The sequence below is a fragment of the Pseudopipra pipra genome, chromosome 28 (assembly GCF_036250125.1).
Source record: "Pseudopipra pipra isolate bDixPip1 chromosome 28, bDixPip1.hap1, whole genome shotgun sequence".
NCBI lineage: Eukaryota > Metazoa > Chordata > Aves > Passeriformes > Pipridae > Pseudopipra > Pseudopipra pipra.
Genome location: NC_087576.1, coordinates 2,183,771 through 2,200,171, shown reverse-complemented (window position 1 = coordinate 2,200,171; position 16,401 = coordinate 2,183,771). Strand labels below are relative to the sequence as shown.

Genomic DNA, 16,401 nt, shown 5'->3' with positions numbered 1-16,401 from the left:
AAGAGAACTGGAGAGGGACTTTGGAGAAGGGCCTGGAGGGACAGGACAAGGGGGAGTGGCTTCCCATTCAAAGAAGGGAAATTAGGTTGGTTATTGGGAAGGAATTCCTCCCTGGGAGGGTGGTGAGGGACTGGGATGGAATTCCCAGAGAAGCTGTGGCTGCCTCTGTATCCCTGGAAGTGTCCAAGGCCAGATTGGATGGGGCTTGGAGCAACCTGGAACAGTGGAAGGTGCCTCTGCCCGCAGGAGGGGGTGGAACTGGATGATTTTACAGTCCCTTCCAACCCAAACCATTCCAGGATTCCATGATCCTGCTCTGCCACTGCCCCCTCTCATGGCCTTGGTCAAGTTGTTTAATGGTGACGGGCTTCACCACTTCTCGTGGGCAAATAAACATGATTAAAAGAGAAAAAAAGGCTGGAATGAGGGCTCTGCAGATGGGGCTGGGGCTGCTGGGCAGTCTGTCATATATTCATATATATACATATATATACATATATATACATATATATACATATATATACATATACATATATGTCTTTTATTCATATATATACATGTATTTTTTATATAGTTATATTTAATATTGGGCTTATATTTATACCTTTCTATTTATATATTTATATTTCTGCACTGGTTTATATTTTCCAAAATATTCACATATTCACAGCTATAAATTCAATATAGGTAGAAGGAAAAAAAACCAGCTTTATCCCCCCTAAGTCCAGTGCGGGGCTCCTTCGGAATGGGAATCGGGGCCTTTTAACAAACAAACACAGAAAGGCACGAAGGAAAGGCCAGCTGGGAGGCACAGCCCAGCTCTGCCTGCTCCTGCACGTCCCCCCTGACACCATCCCGGTGCCAGCCGGGGCTGTTCCCCCCCGATCAGCAGCGGCAGCCGCGGCCGGTCCCGTATCGGCGCATCCCGGTGCCCGCCGATAGCGGGCAGGGCGCGGTGGGTGGGCGCGGTGCTGCCCCGAGATAGGGGCCAACACCCCCCGCACACCTTGCCCGGCCTCTCAGGGCTGTCCCAGAGGTGCTTTCCCCCCTTGGAAAGGGCCGATTCCCAAATCCCGCTGCGGCTCCTTCTCCGCCTCGGTTGCTCCCGGGGATTCCGGCAGCGCGGTTCCATCCCGGATCCCTCCAGGGGGCTTGGAAAAACCTCCCTCCCGCGCTCCTCGGAGCATCCCAGCCGGAATCCGGCAGCCGGGGGGAAGGTTTTACTCCCGCTGGTGATGACGGAAGGAAAAAATTCCCACCAAGCCCCGTTTTCCCCGGCAGCTGGAAATAATTCCCGCACAAAAACCACCCGCACATTCCCGGCCGGCTCCCAGCCCGTGCCGCCCGCCCGCTCTGCCAGCGAGGGCGTTTAGCAGCAGCTCGCCAGTTTTCCCTGTTTTCCAATATTTTTACCCCCCAGCCCAGCCTGGGCGGAGCTCCGGGGACACAAAAACCAGGCTCGGCCGCCGGTAAAACATCCCCTCAGGGCAGCTGGATTGATGGCTTTTTCCTTTCCCTTTTTCCTTTCCCCTTTTCCCTTTTCCCCTTTTCCTTTCCCTTTCCCAGATCCCTGCAGGCAAATCCCAGCGCGCAAAATCCAGCGCCCGTTATTTCCCGTTCTCGTCGCCAGGATAAACTTTCCCTGTCCTCCAAAGGAATCCTGGAGCCGCGTGGGCACAAGTTGTGCTGCCACTCAGTGGTAACGCACGGGAGGGTTCCCCCTTGGCCCGAGGATTTCCAGGCGAGGAGAGGCTTTTCCTTGTTTATTTTTAATCCAATCCATTTATTTATTCCTTATTTAATAAATATTTATATATTTATTCCAGCTGCTGCAACATCACTGTATACTTATAACGGCCTATTCCAAAATGTTGTTGTTTTTATGGCTATAAATTGCTTTTTCTGCGCTGGTACACTGGGTTTATATTCATATATATATACATGTATTTTCTATATAGTTATATTTAATATTGGGCTTATATTCATACCTTTCTATTTATATATTTATATTTCTACACTGGTTTATATTTTCCAAAATATTCACATATTCACAGCTATAAATTCAATATATTTAAATTATTTACAGCCATAAATTTTTATATTTGAAAATATTGACACACCCACAGCTATAAATTTAATATACTTTAAGACACTGGCACATTTATAGCAATAAACATATATAACAGAATATTGAATATATTTATTTATATAAATATATATAAATTTAATATGTTTCAAAACAGTGCACATTTATAGCCACAAATTTTATCTATTTCGAAATATCGGCGCGTTTTTAGCCGTAAGTTCCCATTTCCACGCTTAAATCCCCGGTTTTTACCGATTTTTGCCCGGTTTTCCGCGGGCGCCTCTTGGCCACGCCCCCTTCGTGACCACGCCCCTCATATGTGACCACGCCTCCCCGGTGAGACCACGCCCCCGGGGAATCCCTTTCCCATTGCCGGGGTGATGTCACCGCGCGCTTGCGTCACGTCCGGCCGCGCACCCGGAAGTGGCGCCGGGGGAGGGCCGGTTACCATGGAGGGGCCCGGGAGGTGACGTGGGGAGGGAAAAACACCGGGAATGGGGGTGGGATTGGGAATAGGGACGGGAATGGGGGTGAGAATGGGAATGGGGGTGGGAAAAGGGGGTGGGAATGGGAATAGGGACGTGAATAGGGGTGGGAATGGAATGGGAACAGGAGTGGGGGTGAGAACGGGAATGGGGGTGGGATTGGAATAGGGACGGGAATGGGGCTGGGAATGGGAACGGGAATAGGGGTGAGAAAGGAGGTGGGAACAGAAATGGGAATGGGGATGGGAATAGGAATAGGGGTGGGAAAGGAATCATCCCAGTATCCCACCTAACCCTCCTCGTGCTCCAGTGCTTCCATCGTCTGGCCCCGTTCGGTCCCGTAGATCCCCGAATTCCTTGTCCTGGGGAGCCCCGAATTGGCCCCACGTGCAGCAGTGCTGGGGGGGGAGGATCCCATCCCAGTCCATCCCATCCCGTGGGATGTGCCCGGTGGCGCTCAGGGAATGACCCCCGGTGTGTCTCTCCTGCGGCGCAGGGCGGAGGCGGCTCCGGGGCCGATGGATGCGCCGTGTCCGTCCGGGCTCACCGGCTGAGCTCCCAGCGCTGCTCGGGCCTGCCCTGATCCCAGGATGGGCAGGTGAGAATCCCGCAGGAACCGCCGCGTTGGGCCGGGATGGCTTCGGAGCGAAGGGTGATCAGGAATTCGGGGGTGGGAGTAGGGCGGGACATCCTGGAATCCCGGGGTGGTTTGGGTTGGAAGGGCTTTGAAATCATCCCGTTCCACCCCCTGCCATGGGCAGGGACACCTTCACCAGCCCAGGCTGCTCCAGCCTGGCCTTGGACACTTCCAGGGATCCAGGGGCAGCCAGTTTCTCTGGGAATTCCATTCCAGGGCCTCCCCACCCTCAGAGCCAGGAATTCCTTCCCAATATCCCACCTATCCCTGCCCTCTGGCAGTTTGAAGCCATTCCCTGTGTCCTGGTCCTCCTGCCCAGCAAACTCCCAGTGCCCAGGGCTGTTCCTGCAGCCCCCACAGAGGGCTGGGAAAACAGGATCACAGAATCCTGGGATGCTCTGGCTTGGAAGGGACCTTAAAATCATCCAGTTCCATGGGCAGGGACACCTCCCACTATCCCAGGCTGCTCCAACCTGGCCTGGGACACTTCCAGGGCTGAGGCAGCCACAGATGCTCTGGGAATTCCATCACCCTTACAGGGAGGAATTCCTTGGGCTGTGCTTTGTTAACCGAGCCATAAATATATATAAAAATATATAAATATATAAATATGGAAATATAGAAATATATAGAAATATATAAAAGTATATAGAAATATATAAATATATGGAAATAGAGAAGTATAAAGAAATATATGGAAATAGAGAAATATATGGAAATATAGAAATATATAGACATATATGGAAATACAGAAATATAGATACATATACAAATATAGATATGTATAGGAATATATAGAAATATAGATATATATAGAAATATATAGAAATATATGGAAACAGAAATATATTGAAATATATGGAAACATAGAAATATATAGAAATATATGGAAACATAGAAATAAATTGAAATATATTGAAATATAGGAATAAATATGAATATAAATATATAAACCCTGCAGTTTCAATGAGCTGTGCTATCCCAAGGCCTCTGGGAAAGGCAGACCTCCAGCTCTGCACAGCACTCCACTCCACGAAGATGAGTCGTAGGAGGGAATTCTGAGAATGTGACCTCTGGAACTAACGGGAGCCCTGTTTGGCGTTGCAGGCTGAGCATCTCGTGCCTGCTGCCGGCCTCGTGGCACTTCAGCCTGGCGCCCGTGGGGTGCCCGCGGCTCCCGCACCCGTCGCTGCGGCAGCTGCTGCTGGCGGGGGGCGCGGCCGTGGCGCTGCTCTACTGCTCCCTCCTCCTGCTGCGCTCCCGCTACGGCCGCGCCAGGACCTTCCACAGGTGAGAAACAGTGTTCCCGGGGTATTCCCGGGGCAGTCCCGGGGCATTCCCGGCGCGTTCCCGGGGCGCGGATCCACGGGGACAACGCTCTTTGTCGGGGCTGTTAGTTAACAATGAAAATTCTTAATTTTCTTGGTTATTTTCATGTAATTCCCCGTTGTTTGAATGTTGTTTCTGTGTTTAAATAGCAATGGAATAAATGTTTAATAAAGGTTTGGGTAAGTGCGTTCGTTGTGTGAGTAAATAATGTATAAATGAAATATTAATAAGTGTCGATGTGTAATATATAGAATATATTATGCATAATATATATTATGTATATACATATTATGTGTATGTATGTATATAATATATTATATAGTATATATATTAGTATATACTATATAATATATTATATAATATGTATAGTATATATTATGTTTATATAATATATATATTATGTATATACATATGTGTGTGTATGTATATAATATATTATATATATAAATATATATAATGTATGCATACATATATATATTATGTATATACATATTATGTGTATGTATGTATATAATATATTATATAGTATGTATAATAATATAATACATTTATATATACTATTATTGATATGGTATATAAGTAATGGATAGTATATTTTTATATATTAATATAAATATTAGGTATTAATAGACAATATGCAATAGATAATATCTAATAGATACAATATATTTTAATGTATAATAAAATACATTAATATATACTATCTCTTAATATAGTATATAAGTCATGGGCACTATATATTTATATATTAATATAAATATTATATTAATAGACAATATACAATGATAATATGTAATAGATGAAATATATGTTAATGTATAATATAATACATTCATGTATATACTATATATTAATATAGTACATAAGTAATGTATGTGGTATATTTATATATTAACAACATTGTGTGTTAATACTTAATATATATTAATACATCATGTATTAATATATAATGTTTATAAAATATACCTGGGCTAGTGGAAGGTGTCCCTGCCCATGGAAAGGGGTGGACCTGGAGGATCTTGAAGGTCCCTTCCAACCCAAACCATTCCCTGGTTCCATGTGCTGGTTTAGATGGGATATTGGGAAGGAATTCTTCCCTGGGAGGGTGGGGAGGGCTGGGCTGGGATTCCCAGAGAAGCTGTGGCTGCTCCATCCCTGGAAGCATCCAAGGCCAGGTTGGAGTAACCTGGGACAGTGGGAGGTGTCCCTGCCCATGGAAGGGGGTGGACTGGGATGATTTTAAGGTCTTGGCATCCTCTGAGAACTGTGTGATCCCTCTGATGGAAGTGATTGTCCCGTTTTGAGGCTGATTTGGAGCAGAGCTGAGCTGCTGGAGTCATTCCCGGTTCTCTCCCAGGTATCTCGCCCGGGTGACGGACACGGAGGCCACGGACACGGCCAACCCCAGCCTCAACTATGGCATCGTGGTGGACTGTGGCAGCAGTGGCTCCAGGATCTTTGTGTACTGCTGGCCCAGGCACAATGGGAACCCCCACGACCTGCTGGACATCAAACAGATGAGGGACAAGAACAGGAAACCCGTGGTCATGAAAATCAAGCCAGGTATGGAAAAAAATTCAGTGGAATGGGATTTTCTACAGAGTTTCCTCTCCTAACTTCTGCTTTTCAACCCCTCCAGTGCCTGGAGGAAGGACAGGTTGTGAGGATGGAACTCCTCCAGATTTCTTTGGGTTTGGTTTGCAGGGGGTTCTGTTGAGCTTTAAAACCTGGAACAGGGCCGGGGGAGAGGTTTCTCCATGGACAAACCAGCTGCTGGTTCAGTCGTCATTTCACTTTATTCCTTTTTATTGAGTGAATAAATCATTGCTGTAAAGCTGTTTGAACCAGTTATCTAAATAATTATAGAAAAAGGTATTATATCTCTATTATTACACTTTAATTTGTTGTTTAGAGGATGATTAAGGATGAATTTCATTGTCATTTCCTAGAGTTGATTCCCCACTTTTCGCTTGAGGTTTTCAGACCGATCTTGGGGTTTACAGGCTGGATTATTCATCTCTCTGCCTGTTGGTGTTCAGGATTTCCCAGGCAATGCCCCAAACCTGAGTTGCTTCCCTTCCATGTTCCATTTTTCCCCAGGGATCTCAGAGTTTGCCAGCTCTCCTGAGAAGGTCAGTGATTACATCTCACCCCTCCTGAGCTTCGCTGCCGAGCACGTGCCCCGTGCCAAGCACAAGGAGACCCCTCTGTACATCCTGTGCACTGCAGGCATGAGGATCCTGCCCGAGAGGTGGGTGCCTGCCTTATTTTTGAGGGATTTGGAGCTGCCATCCTGGTGGCTCTGGCTGGTTTTAACCCTCCCCAATGGGATTTTGCAGCCAGCAAAAGGCAATACTTGAAGACCTGCTCACTGATATCCCCGTGCAGTTTGATTTCCTGTTCTCTGACTCGCATGCAGAGGTGATTTCAGGCAAGCAGGAAGGTAAGTGAACTTTCCCAAGGTTATCTTTAAAATATTTACTGCTTTCAAGGTAGTTTGGCTGCTTTTTTTTTTACTTTTTTTTTGAATTTTGCTTTGCTTGGGAGCCCTTTTTCCTCAGTAGCAACACATGGAGCGTGGAGCTGCACTAAATGTTTTCTGATGAACAGTGAAAATAACTTGGCTGGGTTTAGCAGGAATTTCATCCATTTTCTTAGGGAGGGAGGGAGGGAGAAAGAAGGAGAAAGCACAACATTCTTGCTGCAAGAAGCTTTTCAGGGTGAAGTGATTTCTAAGGGAGAGCTGTTGATGTGAGCAGCTCACTGAAGACTTAAAATCGCTTTAAAAGCCAACATGCTTAGCTTCTTTTAAAATTAAGACATCAAAGTATCTTAAATACATTTAGTTCAGATTATTATCATAGCCTTGGAGAGAAGGACTAGAGTAGCTTGTCAGGAATTAAAGATTTCTCAGGAAAGTTTAACTTCTAAGTGTTGTATGAAATAAAATGTGAGCAGTAATATGTCTTAGCTTATATAGGAAAAAAACCCTCTTTGTTTTTAAGTTGATATTCCAGCTATTCCTGTAATATCCCAATATCTTCCCTTGTACATGCAGGAGTCTATGCATGGATTGGCATCAACTTTGTCCTGGGAAGGTTTGAACACACAGATGATGGTGAGTGTCTGAACTGGGAGGGGGGGATCTGGGAGGGGCTTGAGGTCAAGTCCTGTGCTTTGGGGGATGATTTTTTGGGCAGAGACTGGGGTGTTTTCAGACAGATGCTGGTGACTGCTTTTAGACAAATTTTGGTGACTGGTGTGTTTTCAGCCAGATGTTGGTGACCGTTTCCAGACAGATGTTTGTCCCTGGGGTGTTTCCAGCTGGATTTTAGGACTGTTTCCAGCCAGATGTTTGTCCCTGGGGTGTTTCCAGCTGGATTTTAGGACTGTTTCCAGCCAGATGTTTGTCCCTGGGGTGTTTCCAGCTGGATTTTAGGACTGTTTCCAGACAGCTGTTTGTCCCTGGGGTGTTTTCAGCCAGATGTAGTGAATGTTCCCAGCCAGATGTTTGTCCCTGGGGGGGGGTTCCAGCCAGATGTTGGGACTGTTTCCAGCCAGCTGTTGGTCCCTGGGCTGTTCCCAGCCAGCTGTTTGTCCCTGGGGTGTTTCCAGCCAGATGTAGTGACTGTTCCCATGCACCTGTTTGTCCCTGGGTTGTTCCCATGCAGCTGTTTGTCCCTGGGCTGTTCCCAAGCTGCTGTTTGTCCCTGGGCTGTCCCCATGCTGCTGTTTGTCCCTGGGCTGTTCCCAAGCTGCTGTTGGTCCCTGGGCTGTTCCCAAGCTGCTGTTTGTCCCTGGGCTGTTCCCAAGCTGCTGTTGGTCCCTGGGCTGTTCCCAGCCAGCTGTTTGTCCCTGGGGTGTTTCCAGCCAGCTGTAGTGACTGTTCCCATGCTGCTGTTTGTCCCTGGGCTGTTCCCAAGCTGCTGTTGATCCCTGGGCTGTTCCCAAGCTGCTGTTTTTCCCTGGGCTGTTCCCAAGCTGCTGTTTTTCCCTGGGCTGTTCCCAAGCTGCTGTTGGTCCCTGGGCTGTTCCAAGCTGCTGTTGGTCCCTGGGCTGTTCCCAGACAGCTGTTTGTCCCTGGGGTGTTTCCAGCCAGCTGTAGTGACTGTTCCCAGCCAGCTGTTGGTCCCTGGGCTGTTCCCAAGCTGCTGTTGGTCCCTGGGCTGTTCCCAAGCTGCTGTTGGTCCCTGGGCTGTCCCCAAGCTGCTGTTTGTCCCTGGGCTGTCCCCAAGCTGCTGTTGGTCCCTGCCCCACGGGCGGGTGCCGCGTTGCCTCGACTCCCACGTGCCCCTTCCCCGCCCTCCCTCCCAGCAGCTCCCCAGCAGCAGCCCCAGCTCTGGGCCCTCCCCAGCTGCATCCCTTTGATTTTTCCCTGTTCCCTGCAGAGGAGGAGGCCATGGTGGAGGTTCACATCCCGGGCAGCGAGCGCCAGGAGTCCATATTCCGTAAGAGGACTGTGGGTATCCTGGACATGGGCGGAGTGTCCACCCAGATCGCGTACGAAGTCCCTAAAACTGTAAGCTTTGCCTCCTCACAGCAGGTTATTATCTGTGCAACTTTCCTCTTTGCCTTTGGAGTTATTTTAATGCATATTCCTCTTTGTTTTCTTCGGTTTTTGAGTCCTCCATCCCATCACATTCCCCAGGCAAGGCCAGAGGCGATGACGGGAGTCCTCCACCAGCTAAGAACTCATTTGTGTTTTGTTCACCCTTCCACTCCCATGATCTGCCACTCATTTTGGAGTTTTATTCTTTGTGTGTGTGTGCATGTTTAGTTTTAAATCTGTTAGGCAGTAAAAAAACTGGTATTCTGGAGCTCAGGAACCAAAAATATGTGGTGGCTCTTATGTAAGAGCTTATATAAGAGTGACTTTGTCCTTCAGGTTGTGTTGGGAGAGACTGAATTAACAGGACATGGGGGTGACAGGTTTGTTTAAATATCACCTACACCCTCAGCACAGTTCAGCTCTTGCAGGAAGCAAATTGCTTTGTTACAAGTCTCAAATTGAATATAAATTGCTCCAGCTCCACCGAGTTCTAAGCAAATCCTGAATTTTTAAGGTTGAACCTCCCATTAAATTAATTGAGTGTTAAAAAGTGACAGCAGGATAAAAGCCCCGTGTTTTGGCTCTCAGTGCACTGTTGTAATGATCTGTATATTGATTTGTTTGAAGCCTCCCTGTGAAATGATGTGTTTTCGTGGTTCCAGGGTTTAATAACTCCAGACAGGTGGTGTGACAAAGAACTGGGGCTGTTCAATGTTTAGATCCAGAACAGAATGCCCCAGGCAAAGATGAGCTGGGAATTTGGGTGACTATTGATGGCTCTGTCTGAACATAAACTGCTATAAAATGGGTGTTTTGGTCATTAAACCTGTCCTGGCAATCAGTGCAATCACTCTGGGGTGGGAACACTGAGTTTAGTGGCCACAACACACATTTTTTCATTGGAGAAGATACTTCAGGGTCCTTGGGAGCTGTTCCTGCTCTTTGCAGTTCCTGGAGTGCCAGGAGTGCCAGTGCAGTTCTCTGCAATTAATATTTTGCTTTCCCTGTGAAGCAGAAGGTGATTCCCTTGGTTTGGTACAAATGAGGGGGGAGATGATCATCCCTGAGGAAAAGTCTGGGAATATTGGGGTTATAAAGGGTTGTCCAGGGCAGTGGTGGAGTCCCAGTCCTTGGAAGTGTTAGAAATATGTGGATGTGGCACCTGGGGACGTGGCTTAGTGGTGAACACAGTGGTGGGCTGATGATCTTAAAGGTCTTTTCCCACCTTAATTCCCTGGGATTCTGTGTTGACCTGGGAGAAGCAGAACAGATGAGTGAGGAGTGAGGTCAAAAGATGTCCCAGACCCCCAGTTGTCCAAAGAACTCGTTTGAGGTCCTGCTTTTCATCCTGTTCACCCCTAATCTTGGTGCTTGTTGTTGCTGCAGGAGGAAGTGGCCAAGAACCTCCTGGCAGAATTCAACCTGGGCTGTGATGCCCATCAGACAGAGCACGTGTACAGGGTCTACGTGGCCACATTCCTTGGCTTTGGAGGGAATGCAGCCCGGCAGAGATATGAGGACAGTCTGTTTGCCAGCACTGTGCTTAAAAACAGGTACCTGGGGGACTGACCCTGGCAGGGGGTGGCTGCCCCATCCCTGCAAGTGTCCAAGGCCAGCTTGGAGCAACCTGGGCTAGTGGAAGGTGTCCCTGCCCCTGGCAGGAGGTGGCACTGGGTGATTTTCAGGTCCCTTGCAGCCCAAACCATGCTGGGAGGAGGGTTCTGGGCTCCCCAGTGACACAAAGCTGAATTCCCACCCTGAGGTTTCCTCGCCCGGGGGGGGTTTGGTCGGTGCTGTTGGGTCTCAGAGCTCCATCTCTCTCACCTGCTCTTTGCTCTTGCCCACAGACTGCTGGGCAGACAGACTGGCCTGAGCTCTGATTCCCCAGTGCTGGATCCCTGCCTGCCCCTGGATGCTCAGGATGAGATCCAGCAGAACGGGCAGACCCTGCACCTGCGGGGGACGGGAGATTTCCACCTGTGCCGGGAGCTGCTCCAGCCCTTCATGAACAAGACCAACGAGACCCAGACCTCCCTGAACGGGGTTTACCAGCCTGCTGTGCCCTTCCACAACAGCCAATTCTATGGGTTCTCCGAGTTCTACTACTGCACAGAGGATGTGCTGAGGATGGGAGGAGATTACAACGCTGCTAAATTCACTAAAGCTGCCAAGGTGAAACGTGCTGGAGATCATTTTCTGCCTTTTGGTTTTCTTCATTCAAAACATCCACCCTCGAGGAGAATTTTGGTCCAAAAGTCTTGCAGCAAAATTTTTCCTTCAGAGATCCCAAATCCTTTTTTTTTTCCCCTGCAATGAACCCTCACAGGGCTCTCAATTCCTCATCCAAAGTTGGAGCTTCCTGGTCTAGTGGGAGGTGTCCCTGCCCATGGCAGGGGGTGGAACTGGATGATTTCAAGGTCCTTTCCAACCCAAATCCATTCCAGGATTCCATGGTTGGGTTTTCTTTTAGAAGATTTATTTTAAGGCACAATAGTAAAATTGACTTTACAGGGAATGGGATTTGAGGTATCATATTCCAGCAGAATTGCTGATAATGGGAAAATCCATCCTGCTTCTACCCTTTGCTTCTTTTTAGGAATGTCTTAATCTTTAAAAAAAAAGATCCTTTTCCTCCTGCTTTATACATTTTGTGCCAGTTTTCCAGGTGTTATTCCCAAAGGGATCAATCTGCTGGGGACAGGTAAAACTACAACATAAAGCAGAGGAATAAGACAATTTGCTGAGGCCCTAAAAACAGCTTGTCTGTTTTCCACCTCCAAAGAGCTTAAGTGGTACTGAACATTAATTTAACCCCAAACTCTGAGTTACAAATTTAAAGAAAACACTCATGAAATTTGTGATCTGTGCCAGGAAAGCTGTTCAGGTGTTTCAGAGCATCTCACCCAGTGGCATTTTCACCTCGTGGAGGCAAAAGTGCCGTTGAAATGTTGATTTTCTTCGCCTTTTTTTGTTTCTCTTGCAGGATTATTGTGCCACTAAGTGGTCTGTCCTCCTATAGGCAGAAGCACCGTTGAAATGTTGATTTTCTTCACCTTTTTTTGTTTCCCTTGCAGGATTATTGTGCCACTAAGTGGTCTGTCCTCCGGGAGCGCTTCGACCGTGGTCTCTACGCCTCTCACGCCGACCTGCACAGGCTGAAGTGAGTGTTCTGTGTTTGCCCAGCAAATTCCCTCCTGCAGAGCTGCCAGGCCAGCCCTGGAGGGCAAGAATAAATCACTGCAAGTGCCAATAAAGCCTTTAAAAAGCCCTGATAATTGTGGGGCTGATTGTGCTCCCCAGTGCCCCGGGTGCTGTAACTGCTCCTCTGACCTCATCCCGCTGTTCCTGACTGTTCCTGACCCCATCCTGCTCTCCCTGCTGCAGGTACCAGTGCTTTAAGTCAGCCTGGATGTACGAGGTGTTCCACAGTGGCTTCTCCTTCCCTGTGGGTTACAGCAACCTGAAAACAGCCCTGCAGGTTTATGACAAGGAGGTGCAGTGGACCCTGGGGGCCATCCTGTACCGAACACGCTTCCTCCCTTTAAGGTACCTCTTCTTCCCTCAAATACTTGGGAAGAGCCCTTTGGGGTGGGAGTTTTGGGGTTGGGAAAAGCACGGTGGGACCTCGAATTGTGCTTTATAAACCCTGTGTTATTAAAATGGGCTCCCATTCCTGCGGGGAGAGAAGTCGCACACGGAATTTTTGCCTCCCGAGTTATTCCCCTTGTCCCTTTTGCTGCTTTCCAGAGACATCCAGCAAGAAAACTTCCGTGGCAGTCACTCCCACTGGAGGAGCTTCTCCTTCGTTTACAATCACTATCTGTTCTTTGCCTGTTTCCTGGTTGTCCTGCTCTCCATCCTGCTCTACCTGCTCCGGCTCCGGCGCATCCACAGGCGGATGCTCCGCAACGGCTCCTCTCCCTCCCTCTGGATCGAGGAAGGCCTCCCACCACAAAAGATGGCAGGGCCCTTGTGAGATGCTGGGATGGAGAGATTTTTTTTTTGTTTTTTTCTCGGACTTGTTACACAGAAAAGCCATTTTTGCCTCAGGGTTCCTCCCTTTTTTTGTCCCTCGAAACCATCGGAGAAGCCGAAGGCCCGGCGAGGTTTGGGAAACGTGGCTTGGTCTCACCAGACAGTTCCTGCCAAAAATGACTTTCATTTGACTATTGCACTTTTGTGTGTCGTGGGACGAGCTCAAGCTTGAGAGCAGAGTGAATGTGAGTCCTCCCCCTCCGGGAGAGGCTGAGAAATCCCGGGGTGAGCACCTGGGTTTCCTTTTCCAGATTCCGGGATTGGCGTCACTCGACTTCTCCATCCTGAGCCTCAGTCAAAGGAAAGGAAGTGCAGGGTTTTCAGAAGCAGAAAGAAAACCCCCTTTTAGGACAGTTTTCTCTGATTTTTTTCCCTTCTGGATTCAGTCCTGTGATGGAGAAGAAAAACCTCTTGCACCCAAAGCTGTGCTTCCAAAAAAAAACCTGCTTCAATCAGTTTTGTTCCATTGTGACACTTCCCCCCTTTCTCTTGGAAGCTTTATCCTCATGGTGGCACGAGCCACTGCTTTTTAATCCTTTATTTCTCTCCCATAATCATGCAGAGATCTCCCAGAGACTCCAGGAAGGGGAAGAGAACTGGAAAAACCTTTTGTTTCATGCACAGTGTCTTTCTTTTTCCGAGTCCTCTGATCTGTTAATTTATATTTTATTTAAAAACCCTTAATTTTACTTGAAAGTAAATTCGTCCCTGATTAAAAGTGGGATTTCTATGAGCCTTTGGGGTGTGGATATTTTCTTGCACAGTGTCACTTTTTGTGGCACTCTAGTGCACAGCTGTGTTTCCCAGATTGAGCTTGACAGATTCCTGGGTGCCTTTAATTGCTTTAAGGGCTCAAGGCCCAGCGAGAGGCAGATTTTCACAGCCCTCAGCCAAGTGCCAACCCCAAATCCCTGGATTTCCAACTCCACTGTGCTTTGGGTGCTTGAACTACCCCATGGAAAACGAGTTTGCAAATTCAGCTCTTCCCTCCTTTGAAATCTGGTTGTGGCAACCCGAGAATTAGAATTTCAGTGTCTGTGTGTGGTGGTTTTCTGGGGTTTTTTTCCCCCTCCTCCCCACACAAGGCTTTGTAGGGTGGCACAAGGGCTTTGGAAGAGGAGGAATAAGTTGGTGATATCTCCCGAGGAGAAAACTAACCCCGTGTTATTCTTGCAGCTCTTTTTTTCAGCTCCAGCTGAAGGAGGGGGAAAAAAAAGGGAGCTTTTCCATCCCACCCCTGGCCAGAGAAACATGAGTCCTGTCAGAGCCTCAGCCCCCCTGTTTTCACTGGGGGCCCGTTCCCGGGCTCGGATTCCCAACCCACAATGGGAATGTTGATCTGTTTGTGTCTGTGTGTGCATTAACATGTTTTGTTTTCTCTCTCCTGCTGCCCTGCTCCTTTCTCCAGGCCCATTAAGGCACTAAGGGAGCACAGGGAGGGGAGGGCAGGGCCCTGCTCCCTGACCCACCCCAGTGACCTGGAACGGGCAGGTGAACGACCCCAAAGCTTTTGAGCTCCACGGGCTCTTAAAGGCATCCCTTTGCTCTTTGCTGGGGGGGAATGTCCAAATAAACCCAAACATGGCCCCTGATGGAAGAGGTAGGTGGGAAGAATCAGAGAGTCACAGAATCAGCTGGGTTGGAAGGGACCTCTGAGATCATCCAGTCCAACCCTTGGTCCAACCCCGCCGTGGTTCCCAGCCCATGGCACTGATGCCACATCCAGTCTGTGCTTAAAAACCTCCAGGGATGGAGAATCCCCCCCTTCCCTGGGCAGCCCATTCCAATGGCTCAGCACCCTCTCTGCAAAGAAATTCTTCCTGATGTCCAACCTAACCCTCCCCTGGCACAGCTGCAGACCCAGCCCTCTTGTCTTGCTGATGGTTGCCTGGGAAAAGAGACCAACCCCCCCTGGCTCCCCCCTCCTGTCAGGGAGTTGCAGAGAGTGAGGAGGTCTCCCCTGAGCCTCCTCTTCTCCAGGCTGAGCCCCCCCAGCTCCCTCAGCCTCTCCTCCCAGCACTTGTGCTCCAGTCCCTTCCCCAGCCTTGTTGCCCTTCTCTGGCCCTGCTCCAGCCCCTCCATGTCCTTCCTGAGCTGAGGGCCCAGAACTGGACACAGCACTCCAGACAGCAGCAGCTCCATGGGGAAGGCAGGGAATGCTGGAGAGGCCGGGGCTCCTCTGGGAACACCTTGGAAGCCAAAGGGTTTTCAGTCCCTGCAGCACTTTGGGGCCAGGGAACAGCAGTGGCTGGGGGGTGTTTCTGAGCAGGAGCACCTTGTCCTGGGCCATTGTTTGGGCCATTGTTGCTGCCAAATAACGCATGAAGCTTGGGGAGGACCTGCCCTGGCCCCATCCCAGCCTGGCTGGGCAGGGACCTGCCCTGGCAGGGGCTCCCCGGGCACCCTCCCTGTGTCTGCACAGGGGGGGACAAGGACCCTCTCACCTGCCTGGGCCTGAAGGGCTTTGGGTTGGTAGGAAGTGGGGCTGGGAATTTTTTGGGATTGGGTTAGTGGTGTCTTCCTAAATACTGGGTGATTCTTCCTAAATCCTTCCTTAAATACTGGGTGATCCTTCCTAAATCCTTCCTTAAATACTGGGTGATCCATCCCAAATACCGGGTGATCCTTCCTAAATCCTTCCCAAATACCGGGTGATCCTTCTTAAATATTGGGTGATCCATCCCAAATTCAGGGTGATCCTTCCTAAATCCTTCCTAAATACTTCCTAAATACTGGGTGATCCTTCCTAAATCCTTCCCAAATACTGGGTGATCATTCCCAAATTCTTCCCAAATACCAGGTGATCCTTCCTAAATCCTTCCCAAATACTGGGTGATTCTTCCTAAACACTGGGTGATCTTTCCTAAATACCAGGTGATCCTTCCTAAATATTTCCTAAATACGAGGTGGTCCTTCCTAAATACTTCCTAAATACTGGGTGATCCTTCCCAAATACTGTGTGATCCCAAATACTTTCTAAATACTTCTAATACTTTCTAAATATTTCTATGGATCAATGAGATCCCTTCTCAGATCAGATATTTCTCTGGATATTTGGGATATTTCTCTGGATATTCGAGATATTTCTCTGGATATTTGGTATATTTCTCTGGATATTCGAGATATTTCTCTGGATATTCGAGATATTTCTCTGGGTATTCGAGATATTTATATGGATATTTGAGATATTTATATGGATATTTGAGATATTTATATGGATATTTGCGATCCCTGGCCGAGCTCTGCTTTAGGAGGGGGACTCTTGCCATCTAGTGGGAAA

General features: G+C 48.3%; 1 protein-coding gene across 4 annotated transcripts; it reads left to right on the top strand.

Moving 5' to 3' along the window:
• Nucleotides 1-2,465: 2,465 nt before the first annotated feature.
• Nucleotides 2,466-13,854, top strand: ENTPD4 (ectonucleoside triphosphate diphosphohydrolase 4). Of its 4 annotated transcripts, none has more exons than XM_064638077.1 (13): nt 2,466-2,552; nt 3,068-3,169; nt 4,316-4,498; nt 5,895-6,100; nt 6,638-6,788; nt 6,877-6,980; nt 7,596-7,655; nt 8,926-9,056; nt 10,473-10,639; nt 10,934-11,258; nt 12,161-12,246; nt 12,471-12,632; nt 12,834-13,854. In XM_064638077.1, the coding sequence occupies exons 2-13, from the start codon at nt 3,162-3,164 to the stop codon at nt 13,060-13,062; spliced, it is 1,812 nt and encodes a 603-aa protein (XP_064494147.1). In that variant the 5' UTR covers nt 2,466-2,552; nt 3,068-3,161; the 3' UTR covers nt 13,063-13,854. The 4 variants fall into 4 exon arrangements, with proteins under 4 accessions (XP_064494147.1, XP_064494145.1, XP_064494146.1 ...); XM_064638075.1 differs by having other exon boundaries at nt 8,926-9,080; XM_064638076.1 differs by lacking the exon at nt 2,466-2,552 and having other exon boundaries at nt 3,049-3,169; nt 8,926-9,080.
• The last annotated feature ends 2,547 nt before the right edge of the window (nt 13,855-16,401 follow it).